Source organism: Emydura macquarii, unplaced genomic scaffold (genome assembly GCF_026122565.2).
Source record: "Emydura macquarii macquarii isolate MOO-44397 ecotype Brisbane River unplaced genomic scaffold, CSIRO-AGI_Emac_v2 contig_1876, whole genome shotgun sequence".
NCBI lineage: Eukaryota > Metazoa > Chordata > Testudines > Chelidae > Emydura > Emydura macquarii.
In genome coordinates this window covers 22,478,436-22,499,733 of record NW_027132013.1, presented here as the reverse complement: position 1 = coordinate 22,499,733, position 21,298 = coordinate 22,478,436, and the positions used below count along the sequence as shown (strand labels likewise).

At 40.7% G+C, this 21,298-nt stretch overlaps 1 protein-coding gene across 1 annotated transcript in view; it reads right to left on the bottom strand.

Annotated features, from left to right (window-relative positions):
• The window catches only part of EHD4 (EH domain containing 4), a 50,697-nt gene extending 30,987 nt beyond the window's left edge, over positions 1-19,710 (bottom strand). The window contains exons 1-3 of the mRNA XM_067557930.1: positions 19,454-19,710; positions 7,611-7,787; positions 1,542-1,639 (exon numbers count right to left, since the gene is read on the bottom strand). Of these exons, the coding sequence (XP_067414031.1) occupies positions 1,542-1,639; positions 7,611-7,787; positions 19,454-19,689 (511 nt within the window). The 5' untranslated portion in view covers positions 19,690-19,710. The remainder of the gene's footprint in view (positions 1-1,541; positions 1,640-7,610; positions 7,788-19,453) is intronic.
• Between the last annotated feature and the right edge of the window lie 1,588 nt (positions 19,711-21,298).

Sequence of the window (21,298 nt, the reverse complement as noted above, 5' to 3'; positions counted from 1 at the left end):
AGTCCTAATCTACTTTTCCTCCCTGCCTGCTGCCATCACTCCTAGCCTCTCCTCACTCCGGTTCTCAGTCTTCTTGCCCAACAAGCCCCAGTTTCCCTCCCTCCAGTGTCTGTCTCACCAGACTCCTTGTTGCAATCTACTCCTTTCCATCCCCTCTACATTCTAATCAGATGGCTTCTTTTTCCAAGCTGCCTGGGCACCGACTCCGGAGAGTCACTGAGACCACAGGAGAGACCTGCTCTCTGGTATCAGTTCCAATGAATGATCCCCCTCCATCCTCCCCATCCCACAGCTACCATTACTGGGAAAGTCTGGCTTCACCCCATAACCCTGGGCTGGAGGGAACATGCTCAGTCACTCTGTGGGGATGGCGCAAGCGCAATACAGTCAGCTCTAGGAGCTGTGAGGGAATAAAGCATGCTCAGTCACTCAGCTGGGAAGGTGCATGCTCAGTCTGGTCAGCACTAGAAGCTGTAAGAGGCTTGAGCATGTTCAGGTAGGACAAAAACTTCAGAGATTTTAGCTGCTAAAATTGATGCAGTCTCTATCAAGCATGTGCAAACTGCCATTTTTCAAAAGCTTATACCTTGGCCAAATTTGGATGGATTTTCACAGCAGCAGCAAAAGGCTCATCCCTGACACAGAAGCCAACTTCCCTGCTTAATTTCAAGTGCCTGGTCCAAAGCATGGGGGTGATGGAGCATTTCAGAGAACAGGTCTCAAATTTTAAACACAGGCAAAACTATATATTTTTTCCTCACATTATTCTCTGAAATGGCTGAATCATTTGGCTGAAATTTTCCAAAATAATTTAGCATAAGGCAGACATCGGGCATGGAAAATTTCAGCCCAAACAGTTAAGGTTTAGCAAAGTTATAAGCAACTGAAAACACGGTCTAATAATAGGAAGCATTGGGCAACCTAAAGACAGATAGTGCTACCAGCTTCGCCTATAATTACAATCTGCATTGTTTACAATACTAAATGTAACCAATTTCTGGAACTACACTGCTCATTTACTCTTCTTCTGAAAATCTGCCCAAATTTGGGCAAGTTAAAAGCCTTTGAAAAATGTCACAGTTCGCATGCACAACAGAGAATTTGTCAATTTTAGCAAATATTCAGTGTGATGTTAAAACCAGTTGACATTTCTCGTTGGTCATTTCTTTAGTTTTATATACACTAAGGGATTGTGTTTGATGGACTCTGAAAATTCAACCAATGCTTTTTTCTTTCTTTCTTTTTTAAATTCAAGTGTTTTGGCAAAACAACAAAAGCCCCTGCCCCACTCGATATGAATGGAACACCAATCCCAATCTCTACACCTAACCTCAAAATATTGATTGTGAGACTTTGCAACATTTGTTCAGCATAGAGGCCTAAAAAGAGACAATCCACACACAGGTATCGCACAACACAGTGAAACTGTATCATTGCCATGCCACTGGAGTAGGTCCTCAAGAGAGATTAGCCGGACCAACCTCCCAGAAGAACAGAACAGATCACTAGAAATGTTAGTTACTTTGACTGCTTCAGCTCACCTCTACTGATGCGCTGTTTCTCTCCTGAAAGAATGCCAGGACTGTCAATGATGCTGATGCTCTTCAGAACCTGATTAGGTAACTGAGCACACATGAACCTGCAGGGAAGGAGGAAAGAAGTTATTTCCAGCATCTCTAGTTCTTGGGTAGTTTGCCTGTAGAAATCCCCACTCCTGAGTGCATGTACCCATAACAAAGGTGGACCCCTTTGTAAAACAGTAACCATTGGGGTCACCACAGTGCCTACCACTAATGTTCAAACATGAGATTTTAAAAAATAATACAGTTGGTGTTCTTTTAATTTGCTTTCAAGTTTCTGAGCCCCTAGGATAGCCTGAAAATATGAATCAAGTGTTTTTTCTATAGCAATTAGAGCCAGAAATTTCATTAAAAAAATAATCTGAGATTCTCATGTAGCCATTTGCCTCCAGGAGTTGAGGCTGTATTAAAAATACCAAGTATAACGAAACACTTGATAAAATTGTTAGAGATGGCAACAAATGGGTCACACGCTTGCCATGGCAAGAAACCAAATGCTGAGTGCAAAGTCACTGCATATAAACAGTTATGGCCTCAGTTCCTTTCTATTTAGTAAAAATCCCAGAGACTCTAAAGATTTGAGGAAGGCATGTAGAAAGCTATCGAGAAATCAGATCTATAATAAAATGTCAAATCAAGAAAGCAGTGCTGCTAAAATATACACATAGAACTCTAAAGACCTGCCTTACACACCACTGGGATATAAAGTTCTCAGGTAAGGTGCTTCTGACTCAGAAAAATATAGTTTAAGCCTTTCATTACTATATCATCTGCAAGTTCATAACAGGCTTATATGTAAAATCTGAGCCACATTGATATTTTCCAAGTGCTGATAAATCTAAAGGGAAAAGCTATCTCTGTATATCATTAATAGCTAGGAGACTTGCATACGACTTGCCTTATATAGTTAGTAGATCAGGGCCCTATCAACAACTGGATAGTGTAGCCTATCCTCTGCAGTGTAATATAGTGGAATTAAATACAGACAAGCTGATTTCTTTAAATGAAAAAAAAATCATCTTCTGAGCTTTAGGCAGAAATTTAGCAGATGTGTAGGAACATCTTATCCTTAAAGAACACTGTAAGAAGTGTCAGCCAATAGGTCTTGGAATTCACTGACTCTCATGGCTGACAATTATATCAGTAAAAAGGTCTTCAGAGAAGGCACACTGGCCACTTTCCCAAAATTCAAAAGGTGGTACTCTCAACTTGTCAAGTAGTAAATTCAAATCCCAAGAATGTGGTGCTTCAGACAGTGGATGTCTGAAGAAGGAAGATCTTTGAATAGATATATAAGCTGATATAGCCAAATAATAAACTTTGTACTTAAAAGCCAACCTGGACTACGATAGTAAATACTCCAGGAGAGAGCCAGGGGCAGATGCTTAAACAATTTTATTCTGAGCTGTCTAAATAAAGTATGTTCTGTACTTTACTGTGCTGTGTAGAATTCATGTCTCTCAAAAAAACATACTGCAATCAAAGTCAAAATGTGTTCATATAGTATGGTCCAGGCAGCCAACTGCAGAAATTTCAAGTTCAAATGGAGAATGTGATCCTGCTTCTAAGGCAGAAGATCTGGAAGATCCAGGAGGAGAACTGGAGGGACTCAGTTCAAAGCTATCAACAGTTCAAGCTATCAACAAAACTCAAAAACTCAAAACTTGTTGTGTCTTATTTCCAGGTGACCTTCGGAAATAATGATATTGGAGGGAATGCACAAAGAAATTCCTTGCTTTTGTCCATTAAAAGGCATTATTCAGGAAACCAAACTCTATGTCTGTCTGAATCAGAAGGGATGACAGATATAACACAATCACCTTGACTTTCCAATAGCTCAAGATAAGTAAATAACATTATCTCAGTATCTCCTATAATTAATTATAGAGAATACAGAGGAGTACTAAATGTAGCAAATGCCTTAGCTAAGTAAAGGTTTTGCAAGTGGCCTTATCTATCTATTTAAGTAAAGATTTTACAAGTTTATGTAATGCTTTTGAAAAGTCAATGAAACACCACTATTTAAAAAAAAAACAAACAAACAAACAACAACTTTGCCCTTCACTTCCTACAGCAGAGATAATAAAGGAAACACAATGCATCAAAAAGCACCAAGCTGGCCAGATTTTGAGGAAGAACACTATAGACAAGCATAAGCAGTCAAGGAAATAAAAAAATGTAAACACACATCAGATGCAAGACTTGAACACTACAATATAAACTAGAAGATGATCAAAAGGACAAAAGGAGTACAAGGGCTAATGTATACAAGGTGAAAACACCTTTTATTAGAAATATTGTAGAGATTGAATTTTTTCTTAATCCATATACTTTCACACCATCTCATTTTTCTGAAGAAAGCCTGATGGTTGGTTAGTAACAACTAGAAAATTCAGAATATATCTTATGAGAAACAAGAATCTTTATTTCAGCTGAACAATTCTACAATGTTCAAATTTCTCCTCAAGCCAAATGACATAACAGCCATGACAGGTTGCACAGGAAAAACAAGAGCTACAGTTAGATGTGCAGATAGCACTGCAGATCACACAAGAAACATTAACAGGGTAGGGAAGAGGACAAGAGAGAAAAGGAATGAAAAACAAGAGTACAAACTGAAGTTATAAATAGCTGGCTGCAATTTCTAGAATAGTCCATAACCTGAAAACAAAGTGGAGTCGAGTTTACAAAAATATTTCCATAAAGGTCAATCTAATATTTCATATAAAATTTTAAAACGGTAAAACTAACTATATCGGAATAATCATTTTAAACACTGCTTTTTATGACAAGTTTTAAGAAAAAGCTATGCTGTGCACCTGAAATGCAATAAATCCTAATTCTGAGACAAGTCTCAAAGCATATTTGTCTCCTATACATCTTGCTTTTGTACTTAACTGTCCAGAAGCAAACAGACATGCACCAAAAAACAGATTTACAAAGTTGTTGTAAACACAGTGTTGCTGTGTCGTAAGTACAGCGATGAAAGTTTCCTCCCATTTAGCGCCATACACAGGATGTTCATTCCACATTTAAAATTAAACATACAGCCCCGTTCAAGTACAGAAACAAGTATTAGCAGTGATATCAGAATATCACAGCAAGTGTAAAAGTGATTCATCTTCATGAGAATGGAATCAACAAGAAACTTTGTGTATATCTGCAGAAAAATCTTGTAGACAACATATATGTTTCCAGCACACTTGCCAACCCTCTCAAAAGACAACAAATCAAGAAGGAACATATAAGTGCCAGGCTATAAAGTTCAATTTACCAACATACACCATCCTCCATTTCATGCTATTCTTGATTTGAATGAGTCACCTCTGCCTACAAGTAGTGCAATGATCCTTAGCCAGAACTGATTAGATGAAAACTGAAGCTTATGTATATTGTAAATCAAGTCTGGAAATTTAGAATTATTTTGGAGTGGAACAATTTTAGGAAGTCTGCCTAAAAAGTAGTTGTGGTATCTGATACTGAAGACTAAGTTTTAATTTACTGTCATAAAACTACATTCAATTTTACTTGAATAATCCACACATAAAACTACACTGAGAACATCAAAGCTGCTCAAATAGGCAAATGAAACTTTAAAAAAAAAAATGCAAATTAAGGTTGCACCTAAATCCTTAACTCTATTGTTCTGTATAGTCTGTATGCATTAATACCTAGCCTTTACTTACATGATCACATGCGATTTTGCAAATGCAAAATAATATCATACATTTTTTTCTGTGACCTTGTAGCAGTTTTTATTCTTAAGTACTTCATCAGCATCCAAGAGCATTCTAGCTAGATTTTTTTTTTTTTTTTTTACAGAACAAATAAGGGGTACTGTCGCTGCACCTAGGAACTTATTTAGTTTTACACATCTCAACTACTATCAAGAGCAACAAAGAGCAGGGAGGAATAAAAGGGAGATAGAGTATAATAATAATGTGGCCAATTAAGTTAATTATGATAAACTCTTGATGATACTGCTGCATTCTTGTTTGTTTGCTAACTTCTCCATTCTCTAAGTCACTATTTCCTCTCAAGTTACATTTGATTGATGTGGGCACTGTGGAACATGAGTCTGTAACAGGGATCTGAATTTTTTTTAAAAAGGAGTCCCTGAAGTATTGGGATTGGAAGGCTGTTCCAACCAAAGGGAGCAGCACAGAGGAAGGCCAAAAAAGACAGGAATGGAAAAATAATATAATTGGATGCCAAGATTGTCAATACCAATAGTGCAAAAGGGATGAGGAAAGGAAAATAAGTAACAAGATATGAGTTGTAGGGAAGGGGGAAAGTTATGAAAGGTTAAGAAGTTTAAACTTGATATGGTAAGTGGAGTCAGTTGAGGGATTTGGAGATAAGAGTAACATGGTCAGAATAATAGATGTGTGATAATTTTTTGCAGCAATTTTGGACACACGGTCAGGGAGCTTGTAAATTATCAGGGTGGCAAAGGTTGCTGCTTTATAATCATATTGCAACAGAGTATCTCATACCATGACAACCAAAACAGTGCATGTATTTTAATAATTTAGTCAGTAACCATGTTCTATATGTTTTATTTTCAGCCAGCAACACAGCCTTTCTTTGGTGCAACTCAAGGGCTGATACAGTTAGCTATGAGATGATTTAGGAAAGAATCTAGGGCGGTATATTTATGTCACCAAATGTTACTGTGTGTCTATTTAATCAGTAGTGTATTGTATATGTACTGTTTACTACATACTTCTCATATATATATATATATGGCTTTCATGCACTGCCTGGTACACAGAATAGTACACAATTCTGCAACTATCTTGTGGGGAAAGAATAGAGGAAACATTCAGTGGAGACAGAGCTTTTGTCACAATAGCAAGGAGTATTTTGCTACAGAAATACATTTTTAAAAAAGCTTAACTGCAGCCACCCAGAGAGCTGCTGTAGTTATTTACATAAATTCATTTCTTAGCAAACAGACAGTCTGCCTGGCTGAGACGACCACTGTACTTGTAACAGCATGAGATAACACTGTACTCTAACAGCTGTGCTAAAGCACAAGCCAGAGTTTATCAGCAGAACAGGAAGCACTTGCATTGGAAGGGAATCCATTTTTAACGTAATTTGTCTTGCAGGTCCTTTCTTCCTCTTCAAACCTCCACTGAGTACATCAGGGGGGAAAAAGAAGGCTGGTTCATGCAGTGCTACTCAGTCCACTGAAGGCGGTGAGAGTTTTAACTCAGCCAGGGCTGTGGGATTTGGCCCAGTGCATAAATACAGTTTATGTGCTCCAGAATGCAAAGCTAACAATCAGTTAAAAATCCCACATGTATGCAAAATAAATAACAATAATAATAAACACCACCCAAACCCTAATACTACAGTGTCTTATCAGAGCACTTAAGGGCTGTCTTCAAATATTCCACTAATCAAAATTCACCACTTGCAGCTTGGAAGTGCACACAAATCATGTGGAAATTTTCAAATACTTTCCCTCTTAGGAGGGCTTTTAAATCTCCAGAAACCACTGCTCTCGAGGGCTGTGCCAGGACTGTGGTATCCAGAGGGCAACGCAAAAGCAACAATGTAAAAGAGCACAATAATGGAGGCAGACCAAAACTACAACCAACCTGCAGCCAAAAGAGTATAGCTGGTGTGGCTGAAGAGGCCTTTAAGCGGCTTTTTGTGAATTAGTTTTAATAGTGACATATACAGTTTCTGTAACTGAACATATATCATATTTATATTTTTGTTTAGTATGGACACCATTATAGTATTTGTTTACTGAATGTTAACTCCCTTCACAGTCAACTGTTGTGATTTCATACATTCAGCTCCAGGTTAAAAATTCACGATATGGTATTTTAATCTTTAGATATTAATTTATATAACAAATCCCAGTTGCTGGTTTCTACATTAGACTAATGCATCACTTGTACTGTTAGAAAGGAATAGAACAGAAAATGAGTAGTCTTAGTAAAAACCAGAGATGGTGAGAAGGATGGAATTTAAAACTTAGAAACATGAAGCCAGCACCAGGCCTGCCCTTACCTATTCAGAAAAGCGTTTCCAAAGCGACTGAGTTTCCGGAACGGCTTCTTGGGGTCCACAACCAGAGCATTTCCAGGAGTACTCCCTTCTGCATCTCCATACATCACAGCAATGAAAGAATCTGTTGTAGGCTCTGGACCAATCCTCATGCCTGGAAAGTCCTGTTCTAATAGGTACCTAGGGAAGGGGAATTACAAAAAGGAAGATGAGCAAGTACTTGGGCAAAAAAAATACTGTCATTTTCTTTAGAATTATTAAAGAAATAAAATTCAAACGACATATACCCCCTCAGTCCAACCACCATTAGGGACTAACTTTTTATGCATTTCATTATTTTTCTTTGTGCAAAATAGTTATCAGAGTGTAAAGCTGTAATTCCAACTTTTCATAAAAGCCAGATAAAGTCAGGATAATGAAGGTTAATCCTCCCCTGTAAAAACCATAGATGTATGCCCTCAACTATAACATTCACTTCACCAGTTAGGGGGCTACTAAGGCTATGTCTACACTGCAGCACTAATTCGAATTAGCTTAATTCAAATTACAGAAAGTGATTTATAGAAAGTGCTGCAGACTTTCCACACTACAGTGTTTGTGCTTGTTTCTTGCGTCCACACTGGCCAGCCTTAATTCGAATTAGAAAGTAGTGCAATGTGGGAAGCTATCCCACAGTGCAACTAACCATAGAGGCTGTTGTGACGAGTGTCATCATCCCAGGATGCAGCACTGCTTCCCCCACCCTCTTCCCCCATCCCCAAACAAACAGGAAAAGGATTTTCATGCTGTTTTTTACCTCCCCCGATCGCCATTGCTGTAGGCACATGGAGCCAGCTGAACTATGCTCTCATTTTGACTATGACAAATACATTGCAGCTTATCCTGGATTACTTTAGAACTGTATGCTGTTTGTCTTTTATGCTTCCCCACCACCCGCTGTATATTGCTTGCCTTTGATTTTGATTCTACAGGTGTCTGTAGAATGAAAGATAAATAACAAAGGAGTCAGTTAGTATATTAATACAGTGATACAAATGTATCCATTTCACTGATGGAAAGCATGATATAATGTATCCACATGTAGCACTGTGAATAAACTCTTAAGAGAGTATCAATTTCCATGATTGGCCACTGAAACAATGTACCAAAGAATTTCCTCTCACTGCAGGCATTTAAAACGCATTCACCATGCAGGGAGGAGGGTGGGTGGTGAAATCTTTCAAAGGGACAAACTTTAAAGGGCTAAACTTTCAAAGGGACAAATCTTAAAGGGACAAACTGCAAAGGGCTTGCTGGGCAGTTAAAACGCATTCACCACGCGGGGAGAAGGGTGGGTGGTGAAATCTTTCAAAGGGACAAACTGCAAAGGGCTTGCTGGGCAGTTAAAACCCATTCACCACGCGGGACGGGGGGTGGGTGGTGAAATCTTTCAAAACCTTAAAGAGACAAACTGCAAAGGGCTTGTTGTGTTGGGGGGAGGGGGGTGAGCGCAGCTTGGATTTTAAACCCATTCACCACAGGAAATGAAGATTTAAATCTTTCCAGAGCTGCTTTGTGGGAAGGTACTGAATGGGGCATCATGGGATACAGTCTGGAGGCCAATTAATTCGAATTAAGTCCCATTGCGTCCACACTCACACTAATGCGAATTAACTGATGCGCTTCAGGTGCTAATCCACTTGCAGAGGTAGTTTTATTAATTAGATTTTAAAGGCTCCTTAATTTGAATTAACAATGTGCAAGTGTAGACGCGGGAGTAAGGGACTTTAACTCGAATTAAGCCACCAGTGTAGACCAGGCCTAAGTGACTCAAACTTGACTACAAACTTGTAGTTAACTCAATGTATGTGCTGCATGACTGTAGCCAGCAAATATAGCAGTATATACATTATGAAGTCTCATTTAGCATGTGTATATTTAAGCTTGTATATATGCTGCTAGCAGCAACACCTATAGAGAGGGGTTTCTAAAATTAGTGAAAGAGTATGGTCAGAAAAGTCACCATGTGGCAATGACACCAACTTCCTGAGCAGATCTGACAGCTGGCTGAATTCACAGTCATATCTGCTGATTTTAGTATCATGCATAAGTAAACTTTACTCCTGTTAACACCCCTAGAGCCAACACAGCTATGGGGGAAGGGAAGAAAGGGAGATGCATTTGAGACTGGATTGTATAACAGAACTGTTAACTAAATTCCAATTGCAAAAGTAACTTGTGCACCTCATTTGAAGACCATTTCCTTCCTAGTACAGCATTGCACAATTGCCCAGCAACTTATGATGGGTTTTCCACCTCCCTCTGAATCACCAGGGATAGGCTACTGCCAGAGGCATGATAGCCTCCTTCATGGATCAGCATAAGTGCTTGATTTCAATGGAATTCAAGAACGTTTGAAGTTGACAGGCTTCCATGCTTTTCTGAACAGGGAGGTATTCCTCTATTGAGGCCAATATTAATAGCAAAAGAATTCACGTCTATTCAGTTTATTAAATAACATGTGCTTTTGCAGCATACACCGACTTACCCTTTTTTCAGATACAGAGAAGGGGAGAGCAACTACAATCAGCCCTACTTAGCGTCAAGGCACTTGTGCTCTAACTCCCTATTCACAACATGAAGAGCAGAAATACCCTTGAAGAGCTGTACCTATGCAAACAGTTGAGGATTTAGTAGTTCCACGATCTCCCTCAAACAAACAGAATCTGATTTATAAAGAATCACTATGTCCAGGGGTTTCCCACAGTATTGGTGTATTTAAAGCCAATCATGGCTAACTACAATTTAAAGCAGATTTGTGAACTGCCACTTACAACAGCTTAAAATAATCAAAATTTGACCCAACAGGACAGTAATTCAGCTTTTGTGGCAGTACCACTGCTCTAACAGCCAATGGCAGTGCTTGTGACCTCTGAGCATTTAATGGGTGGGAGCCTGGACAAGGCTGATACTTTGGGGTGGATATTTAGCAATGGTCTGGTAGGTTCTGTGTCACTATATAAAGCAACACTTATTTTACATTACTTCAAGGCTGCTGTAGCTGCACATACATTCCATGAAGTTTTCCACTTGCTAAACAATTCTCGTTTCATTCTGCCTTCAGTTCCATAGACCCAAACAATGAAAGCCTTATAACACTGGTACAAAGAAGTTAAATTCAAGGAACTAAAAGTAGGATAGCTTTGAAATAGTATCTCTTCACCAGCCTCACTAAACTTGCATCAAGTAGCACTGAACTATTATTGTATGACCTACAGGGAACAAAGCCCATCATCTTACTTGAGGTCTAAGATCTGGAGGAATAGAGGCGGGGAAGAACTACTATTTTAAGTGAAATTCCAACAACCCTCTCTGCTCATGCAGACCAAAACCAGAAAGTTGACACATCAAAGACAAAAGATTAGGAAAGAGCTTCTCTCCCTGAATCTCCTATTCACGTCATATCAGAACAGGCTAAAGTCTGTCAAGTACATTGTTCTGCTTCCAAGAATGACCTCTGCCAAATTCTTGGGAGGAGAAAAAAAAAAAGAAGCTTCTCCTTAATGCACCTGGATGCTTGTACATCACCATGACTGTGTTGTTTACTTGGTAGAGGTGCGGGGTACAAAGAGAGAAAAGAATGCATTCTTGAGCTTGGGGGATGATCACTTTGTGCCCAGATATATGAAAATGGATAGCCCTTACACTATTTTAGCTAAAGTCTAAATCCTGAAAATGGATCTGCGCAACCCTGCACCCACATGGATCCACTTGCAGCATTTAGCCCTTAGATAAAAATTGCAACTACAGACACTAGCGTAATTTACATAAATTAATCTTTTTTAATCTAAAATTATTTGAATCAGTAGCTGCAGCAGTGAGTTCCATAGATCAATTGTACTTTGCTTTCAAATAAGGATTTTCTTTTCACTGTTGTTGCTTTTCCGCAAAAAGAGTCTCTGTCTTTGGTTCTAAGTCTCCTGCTGATGGAAGATGGTGGCACATACAACATAAAGGTTACAAAGTGGCAGCCACAAACTTAATCCCAGCTCTGCAAACCAGAGCCACATAGAAGAATCCACAGGTCCCTGAGGAGACTCACTGCTCAGGTGTCCACCAGCAGAGATCCAAAGGCAGAATCATGTCCCTTAGATACTGTTACCACTCAAAAAGCTCCTAAACCTGTCAGGCATCTTGACGATGGAGGATTTGACCCCAGATCTTCTTTTGCAATTTCTTTTTAGACATCTAGAACCTGCTCAGGAAAGTGCTGGGCACCTGCAACTTCAATTGAATTCAGTAGGAGTTGAACAGTACGGAGCACTTCTCTCAGGTTCAGACACTTACAAACAGATTCTCATTACAGCAATATAAATGCAAGATATTATATATTCACATACAATCACCATGTGTGGGAAAATACCAGACTTGCACATGCAAGCCACAGTAATTACAACTACAGCTTAGTTTCATAATTCCAAAACCCAAGCCCTTATAGTAGTAATAATTTATACTTCCATCCAAGAATTTCAAACCTCACAAGACTGACCTTATATACCAGGGGTGGCTAAACTGTGGCCACTCCGCTCACCAGGGGTGGAAAGCTCAGAGCTTCTGCCCTGTGGCAGGGTGGTGGGGCTAGAGGATTCTGCCCAGCGGGGAGGGAAGTCTTGGGAGTGGGGGGGTCAGTAAGTTTGGCCACCCTTGCTATATACTACACTGACAGCATACTAGAAATACTGAAGATACATATATAACACCCTGGTAAGACAGATATTATGCAAATCTGCAGACAGGAAAACTGAGGCAAAGAGATTAAGTAACACTCACAGTCATACAGCAAGTCTGTGGCAGACTCCAGAATAGAATCAGGTCTTGACTCCCCGTTGCAAGCTTTAGCGTGCTTCCTCTCAATGTACAAACACCAGTCCCACCCAGCCACATGAAAGGAAAGGTCAGTCTCACAAAGAGTGAAAAACTACAGTGTTTTTTTGTACAATATATTATACTAACACAGGAAAACACCCAGATTTATAAGGCCAGTGACCTCATGGCCTTGTCAGCAATGATCAGTAGAGAAGAAACCCAAGAGTATTTAAAAATAGCAAGCGTCTCACAGACAGACTAGTTCATGCCACACACATCCTGTGGACAACAAGGTTCACGCCTACGTGAGATGCAGTCTTCCTGCACTTCTAATTAATGTTGTAAGGTCTTCCCAAGACCACTCTGCAGAGCTTGAAGCCAAACTGTAGGAAACATCATTTCAAAATTAGAGGCGCCAAGGGTTAGGCAGAGTTCCTGACATCATGATCAGTCTTTAAAGTGCATTGCTCCAGTTATGCTCAACTACTGCATTAGCACAAGCTGACTGCTTCTCAGCAATGTTAAGCAAAGATGCTCTAGCAATTGTTATGACATGTGGAGACACAACGGAAGGCTTCTTTCCTCTCTCAGAGCCACTCTACTCAAAATAGCCAACACTCACAAAACTGTTCTTTTTGTTTTATGATCTGGGCTCTTTAATCTTGGCACAGGATGTTTGCTTAAGTGTGGGAATTCTGCTCTGAAAGAAAACTCATGACATTTGATGTCAGTGAAAGATAAGTTTCATCTTTAAAAATCCATAGAGGTTAAAAAGTATCAGAAATCTTATCCAAACCATGATAGATACTGGACCATTCTCAGTTCTTTCCCACAATCAGGTTAAATATGCTTATATACCCTTTGCAAACCCCAGATTTTATATGCTTCTACATTTTGAAAGTGTAACCTGACACAAATGTTTTAAAATTCAACCTCACTGCATGACACTGGCTAAGGGGAACAAAAAAAAAGCTAAGTGTAGCACCATTTGGTTAACACTGAATTGAACAAATTCAATTTGGCAGACTAAGGAAAGAAACAGCTTTAATTCTGAATTTCTTTTCCCTGATTAGTTTAAAAAGCCAGACCCTTATAGTTTTAAAATACATCTAATTTAGTAGTATAAGAATGCTTAAACTTCACACGGATATCAAAATGAGACTTGACGTGACAAGATTTTAGAATAGGGTAGAAATTTATTTGATCATTAAATAGAAAAATAAACATAGCTGACTACAAAAGCGTAAGAACTAGTTCCTGTTTGATATAACAAATTTTCCAATTCTCCTCACTTCCCTCCACCTTCAAAATTTTTTTGTTTTGTTTCTGTTTTGCAAACTCTTGCCAAGAAGTACTGAATACACATTACTTCCTTCCCTCCTTACAGTAACCATGACAAATTGAGAGACTTAACAGAAGGATTAGAGGTATGCTGTCACGCAGTTTAAACCTAAAATAAAGATTGTTTTTCCTAAAAAATGGGATGGATGATGAATAGAAATGTTTGCTGGATTTATTATTTTAATTAAAAAATGTTTAGTTTTGTTTCTTTTAATTATATACTCCTTTAGACATTCTTTGGCAGTGTCAGATGCCCAAATAATCAATACTGTACTACTACACAATAACTAGATAGGATAATAAGACTAAACTTGTCATTTTCACTAAGTGCAAAAAAAGTCAACAATATCAAGGGTGCAGCTGAAGTGTTATTAGAAACGAGTAGAGATTTGTTCAAATTATCTGAAATCTCAACAGCATCCCTCTATCTACTTTCATTGGGTATAGGCTTGGTGTTGAGGAGTTAGTGTTTGTGAGGGAAGGGGGAAGAGTAGCACCTGGAACCATGATCATTTTACATTTTTGCCAGTGTCTACATTAAAAAGTGACTATACACTTAATGCAAAAAATTGCATTTAGGTTGACTAAAACCAAAACTTTTGCACATGAAGTTAAGAATATAACACTAAGTCACAACTGCCAGCACTTGTATGATCCTTGCCTACTTCCTTCATTCGTTCAGTCCCCAATCCAGCAAAATACTTAAGCATGTGCTTAACTTTAAGCAAGTGACTTCAGTGGGACTACTCACATACTTAAAAGACAAGTGTTTTGATGGCTCAGTAGAACAGACTGCACAAGAAGTATTTTTCAGGGGCAACGTAAACATCAATCCTTTCTGAGGAAGCAGAGCATTAAAAGTAGAAGCAGGAACAGTATGAATTTAGGACTTCAGGTTTAAATCAAAATGTACTTGTGAAAGCCTGCTAGAAGAAAAAAAATTACCAGTGAATTTTTATTTATAATAAAATAACAATGTTTTTCCTTTCTCTCTGCCCAAGCTCTACACTCACAGCAGGTAACTTAACTACATTACTAAACATTTAGGGAATCGAGTTAAGCTAAGAGCAGGTTACATACAAGAAAGTAGCACCAAAAATAATTTTTTTAAAAGCCCTGAAAGGAATACTGGAGTGTTTAAACTTTATATTTATTTGCCAAAACTATCCCATGAATTCAGAGCTGAATAAAGAAAACCTGAAGATCCATGAAATATTTTCTCTCACCTAAAATTGCCCTGAAGTCAAGTAGTACATTGACTTGGAAATATATTATGTGACTCCAAACCCACAAAGCAGCTTTTTTCACTTTATGTGAGCACAGAGCAATGTTTGGACAATAATCTATTTTTCAGAAATAGCCTTAAAATACAAATAAGTTTTCACTTCTCTTATCTGCAGCTCTCCAGTGGGAGCCCAAAGCTGAAATTGGTTTCCTTAGTTAATTATGTCCCTAATTCTACAAACACTTATGCATGCACTTAATTTACTCATGGAGCAAACTTAAGTGGTGTATAAGAGTTTGCAGGATGGAAGCAATAATCACTAATGAAACCAAGTTCAGTTTCAAGCTTCCAGTGGGTAGCTGTAAATAAGAGAAGAGAAACTGACTTTCTGTTTAAACATTTGAAGACAGTTGGACTACTCAAATGAGGAAAGGTAAGTATGGGTAAAAGAGAAAAAAGATAGCTTGTTATTGTATGGTTGCTAGTAAATGATAATCTGTTGGTATTGACAGAATAAGAAAAAGAAGTTTTGTAGAATTTAAAGTAGGACTTGCATGAGCCTTGCAGATATAAAAATCAGATTAAAATTTGATCCTCACTTCTGAATGCTCCTTGAGCAGTTTTAAGTTACTGCACTTGGGAAAAGCAAATTTTCAGTGCAATTTATGAAGAATGCAAAAACACTTGCAACTTCGTATAACTAACATGGGGAAAGTGCACAGACCTTTTCATGCCCTGTACATATTTGCAAGGTCATGCCCTGTACATAATTAAAGTAATTACCAAACAAGTGTTTGAAGTAATAGGAGACACAGGAAAGACAGGAAAGGCAACAGGAAAACTACTGAACTTCCCCCACATTTTTAAAAAAAGTCATTGCTATAATGTTTAATTGTAAATAGTACTATTTCTTATGCAGTGCAGCTCACAAAAAATGTAATATCTTTAAGGTGATCGTGACCCCATAAACCCTTCAAGGCTAAGTGGCAAGAGTCCCTCTATACAGTAACTCACATCAGGCCAGACACACTCATTGCCCCCAACACGTTGTTATAATATATATCTCAGATGTGTCATGTGAGTTGTCATGTGTCTACTGGTGACACACTGGTCCTGAAAAATCATTATGTGGTTTATGTATGGGTTTTATATATATGTCTGACCAGCTTGGTTACAGGCAGGGACAATGGAAGTACATTTACATATAATATAAACAAAGCCATCAAGCTAAATGAGTGGGGTAGAAGACCACTGAACAATCACAGCAAGAGACAGAATCTGAACCCCAGGAAGCCTTCCTGGTTCTTCAGGCAGAGACAATGGACTTTGAGTAATAAAAGAAGAGCAAAAAGATATTTCAGTTGCCCATCACTTAGGGACACAGGGAACAGCACCCCGTGAGCATGTGAAAGTTGGATCCTCTTGGCCTGGAGAGCTGGAGATGCTGGTAACATGACGTGGGTAAGAAAACTGCTTAGGCAAAGATTGAAACTTGCTAAGATTACGTTTTAGTCACTAGAAAATATATTTTGCATTGTTTTATTTGTAACCTTATCTCTCTCTCTTCTCTTGCTTATTATCAATAAAATCTCTTTTCTTTGTTAATAAACTTGGTTTTGTAATAAAAACAAAAATATCTCAGTGCTGTGTATTAAAGTGAGGGGTGAGTTTTCAGCTAACCTAACAGGCTGATGTGTACTTTTTCCTCTTTGGAAGCACCATACTTAATTTCTGTGAGTGTCCAGTGACAGGGATTGGACACTGCAGGGAGACATCTCTGAAGAACTCAGGAACTAGGCTTTACTGATTGTTACGTGCAAGGTTTACACTGGTAGAGAGTCTTGATGAGTTTGCTGGAAAGACAGACAGGCTGGTTTGTCAAGGAACTGACATACATCTTAGCAGAGGCAAAGCTCTCACTTTCGCTAAGAGGCTGACTACCGTCAAAAAAAAAAAAAAAAAAAAAAAGTCGACATACGTTATGTCATCTTACAGCCACCACAGTAATTATGGCCGTGGCTGATATCGATACTACCCTCCTTAGGTCAGTGGAGTTCATCCTCACCAGGAGCACTTCCACCAAGCTAAAAGGGGCAGTGTGGGGAACGGAGAGGCTGGGCTCTCACCTCCAAGCCCCACAGGCTGGCTCCTGGTCGGCTGCCTCCTCCCCTCCCCGCTCCCCATTCCCATCAGGAGCCAGCCCAGGGCTCCTCCCCTACCCACCGGGACCTGAAGTCCAGCCACCCACAGCTTCTCCAGCCTTCCCCTGCTTGCTGCAGCCCTGAAATTGACAAGAAAGACAACTATCTACCCATATAAGGGGGACGCAGTGTCTATATTGACACTGTGTCACCATATCTATGCCGACATAAGCACTACGCTTCTCGATGAGGTGGTTTTATTATGTCGGCATAATAGGGGAGTTACATTGGTGGGAGGCGCCTTTCAGTGTGTACACCTCCACTATTTTGTCAACAAAAGCTGACTTTTTTCGACAAAACTTTCTAGGGTAGACCAGCTCTAAGGCAGAGGTGTAAAATAGTTGCTCACAGTTCTCGGTGTCCTGAGCAAGACATCATAGTAATCTCCTTGATAGAATTATTGGGTGTCATTTCCATCAAAGTTCATTATCTCCACAGAACTATATTTCAAAAAACTATCACTTCTAAAAGATCTTACATCACACCCTGGTGCAATCTTACTTATAATAAACTCACGAAAGAGTAGAGTAACATATGCCTAAATACAACTTAATGTACACGTGCTACTTCTCTGAGTGATCTGAAATCTACTGGTCACATAAACAGAAGTACCAAGGTTAATTGCAAATCTGGATCTCGCATGTGAATGCAACACCAAACCTAGCACTAAGGGCTGGACTGCTTTTAGGTTATTAACATTTGACTGCTGATGCAATTATACACTATATTAACTCACAGTAAATATTGTTCATTGAAACTAACTAGGAAAAAATTACAGGAAATGGAAAACAACACACATTCCTTCCTATCAGTACAAAAAGCCATGAGACAGCGTCATTAAACAGGAAGGCAAAAACAGAACCACAAAATGTTGCAAAAATTCAGAAATGTGCATTAAACCTAAACATAGTATTTTGCAGACATTTAGAAAAGCTTTAGGCTCCAGTACAGCAAAAGCTCCATGCTAAGACTGATTACAGCTAATTTGCACATCAACAGATAAAAGTTTGTTTTCCTGACTCACTCAATACACTAGTGCTACTTGCTTTGTTTAAGACGGAACAGGTTATGTTTTAATGTTCTTTTAAAGTACTTTCAAATCATGTGTATGTATTTTTCTATATACTCCACATTTTTCAACCCTGCCCCCATCCAAGCAAACTTGTTCCACCTGTCCATCCTGTGGAGACGTTTTTACTTGCCCTTTAATGATAACACAAGCTACAGCCTGAGCTTGCTCTGCATCAGCCATCAAGGTTATTGTCCTCATTCTAGTGACAGGCCTCTCAACTCTCCGCCCCACATTTACTCTAGAGGTGTGTTACTGTTCAAAGGTAGCAGGCCTGTTACTGTATAAAAGTGGCAGATTTGTTCACCCTGGGCTGTGGTACTTACCATATGAAAGAGTATGTTCTTATCCAAGTGCAGGGAGCGGCTGGAGGATTATTTAACAGTTAGGAAGCAGGACCAAGGAAGTATTTACCAGGTGAGGGTGGAAATTATGGGATCAGGAGTATTTATCATATGAAGATGGACAGGCAGGTAACTACTTATTCAGTGGAGGTGTGAAATAGATACTTACTGTATGAAGGAGGGGGCATTACCCTAGTACATGCAAGAGTAGGTAGGTATGGGCTATTTACTGTGTGAAACCCTGTGCTGGCAGGAGGAATGAGGGTTAACTCAGATGCTGGAGTTTTTACATTATGAAGCTTAGGCACAGGGGGCAACTACACTGGTGGTGGGCTATGCCTCTATGAAAGTGTATGTGTGGGAGGCAGATGTGTCATGTGGGGTATTTACCAAATGAGGAAGGAAAGGGAATATTTATCCCAGTGGAGTTATTTACTAGATGAAGGAGTGTATCAAAGGGTCTCTACTAGGGCTGAGGCAAGGAATATTTACTTAGGTGGGTGTGGGCAGGGGGGCCTGACCGGACAAAGGTGGGCAGTGGGGGGGGGGGAGAGTGGTTCCTGGGGTATTTATCAAATGAAGGCGGGCAGTGGGGGCAGGGTACCAGATTATTTACGGGAGGAAGGAGGGCAGTAGGGGGTATTTACCAGAGGGAGGGAGGGAGGGAGGAAGCCGGGGAGGGAGGTATTTACCTGATGAAAGCAGGCAGGAGGGGGGTACTGGGGTATTTACCGGATGCAGGCAGGCAGTGGGGAGGGTACTGGGGTATTTACCGGAGGGAAGGAAGGAAGGCAGGAAGGAGGCAAGCAGGCAGGCATTACCGGATGAAGGTGGTCTTGCCCGTGCTGTACTGCCCCACCAGCAGCACCATGGGCTTGTTCTCGAAGTCGGCCTCCTCCAGCGCGGGCGAGTGGAAGTCATGGAAGCGATAATAGTCCTCGAGCGGCTGCAGCCGGCGCGCGTACAGCTCCTTCAGCCCCCCGGTCACCGTCTGCAGCGCGTCGCCGCCGCCGGCCCGCTCGCGCCCGCCCGCCTGCTTCCCCAGCCAGCTGAACATCCCGACACGCTCCCAGCCCAGCCGCCGCCCGCCGCAGGCAGCGCCGCACAGAGACTGACACTGACTCTGGGGCTGTGGCGGCACGACGCGGCCCGGCCCCTCCTTCCCTCCCCGGCAGTGGCGGGTGCCGGGTGCGAGCACGGCCCGAGCACCGCCCCAGGGGCGGGGACCTAGCACCGCCTGGGCCAACCCCGTCCTCCTGTCTACAGACTCTCTGCTCCCCGGGAGGGGCCCGGGCTCCCCGCCAGCTGCGGGGCTGGGGGAAGACGGGAAAAGCCGGAATGACCCGCCGCAGCCTGGGGTATCTCAGCAGAGATCGAGAGTAGCCGCCCCTGCACGATCCTGGTCCCCGCACGTCCCAGAGCATGAAGCCTCGCGGAACCCCGGAGCCATCCTGCTGAAAATCCAGCCACGTTTTGGCCCCGAGCCCCTAGTGCGCTCCTAGTCCAGGCACCGCTACTGTGCCAAAAAGTTCAGGAGCTGAACTTTGTCCCTGCACTGTGTCCCCCTCCGCACCCCCACAGATCAGGCACATGAACCCTGCCCAGCCCATCACATTTAGGCTCTAACGTCCCAAATCCTGGGGCATGAATAGACAAGTCAAGCTGATCCTACTGAAAAAAAGAAAAATCCTGGACCCTGATGCATCCCTGCATGACTTCTACAGTTGGAGTTTGGGATGGTCTGCTTTGAGTTTGGGGTTGGTTGGACTAGATGACTTCTTGAGGTCCCTTCCAACCCTAATCTTCCATGATTCTCTACAAAAACCCACAGCCAGCACCTGGATCCACGCAGCTAAAGCCCCAAATTATACAATCTAAAGAGAAAACAAACATAGCCTATCCTATTTCACTGGAATAATCTGCTTGCTGATGCGCTTTCGCCCAATAATACTAGAAAAACATGTATCTGATATCCAGATCTTGGCTGATTTTGCCAATTCTTTATCCTCCTTTCCCCCAGTTCTACTGTCTAAATAGAGAAAGATTGCAATAGCTTTTAGCCAGACACTGTTGCAAACTGGCAGAGCAACACCACAAAAACATATTCAGCTCCCTCGACATAGTTTCTTCATCCCAAACTGCTACCAGTTAAATAGACAGGAAGGACTGCTGGCTCTGATTCTTGTAGAAATCTAGACCCCAATGCACCTTTCCTCAATAGCAGGGTAAAGACACACATCCACCTCCTGGAAATTGCTAGCTCCAACCAGATTTTGGTCCCAAAACCCCAAATAAATGACACATTGCCACTCCTACTTGACCAGAAAAAGTTCAGGCTTCAGTACATCCCAGTGCAAAAACACCACAGATCTGGTACCTGAGTCTCACCAGACCCAGCAAAGTTTTGGTCACAAACCATCTGTTCCTTATCCACTGTACTAGATATCTAGTCCCTGATATCCAGTTATGGACCTGGATCCAGCAAAGTTTTGTCCGTTTTTCCTTTTAGATTCCCCAGGGTTTATTTTCTAGGTACAGCAGATGTAGCCATCCCTTAACATCTGAGAAGTCTGTACCTAATGTAATGTGTTTCAGCCATGTTAGCCCAAATTGAGCATCTTCTTCCTTTCTAGATACAGCCAAATTTCATACCATATTAACATTGA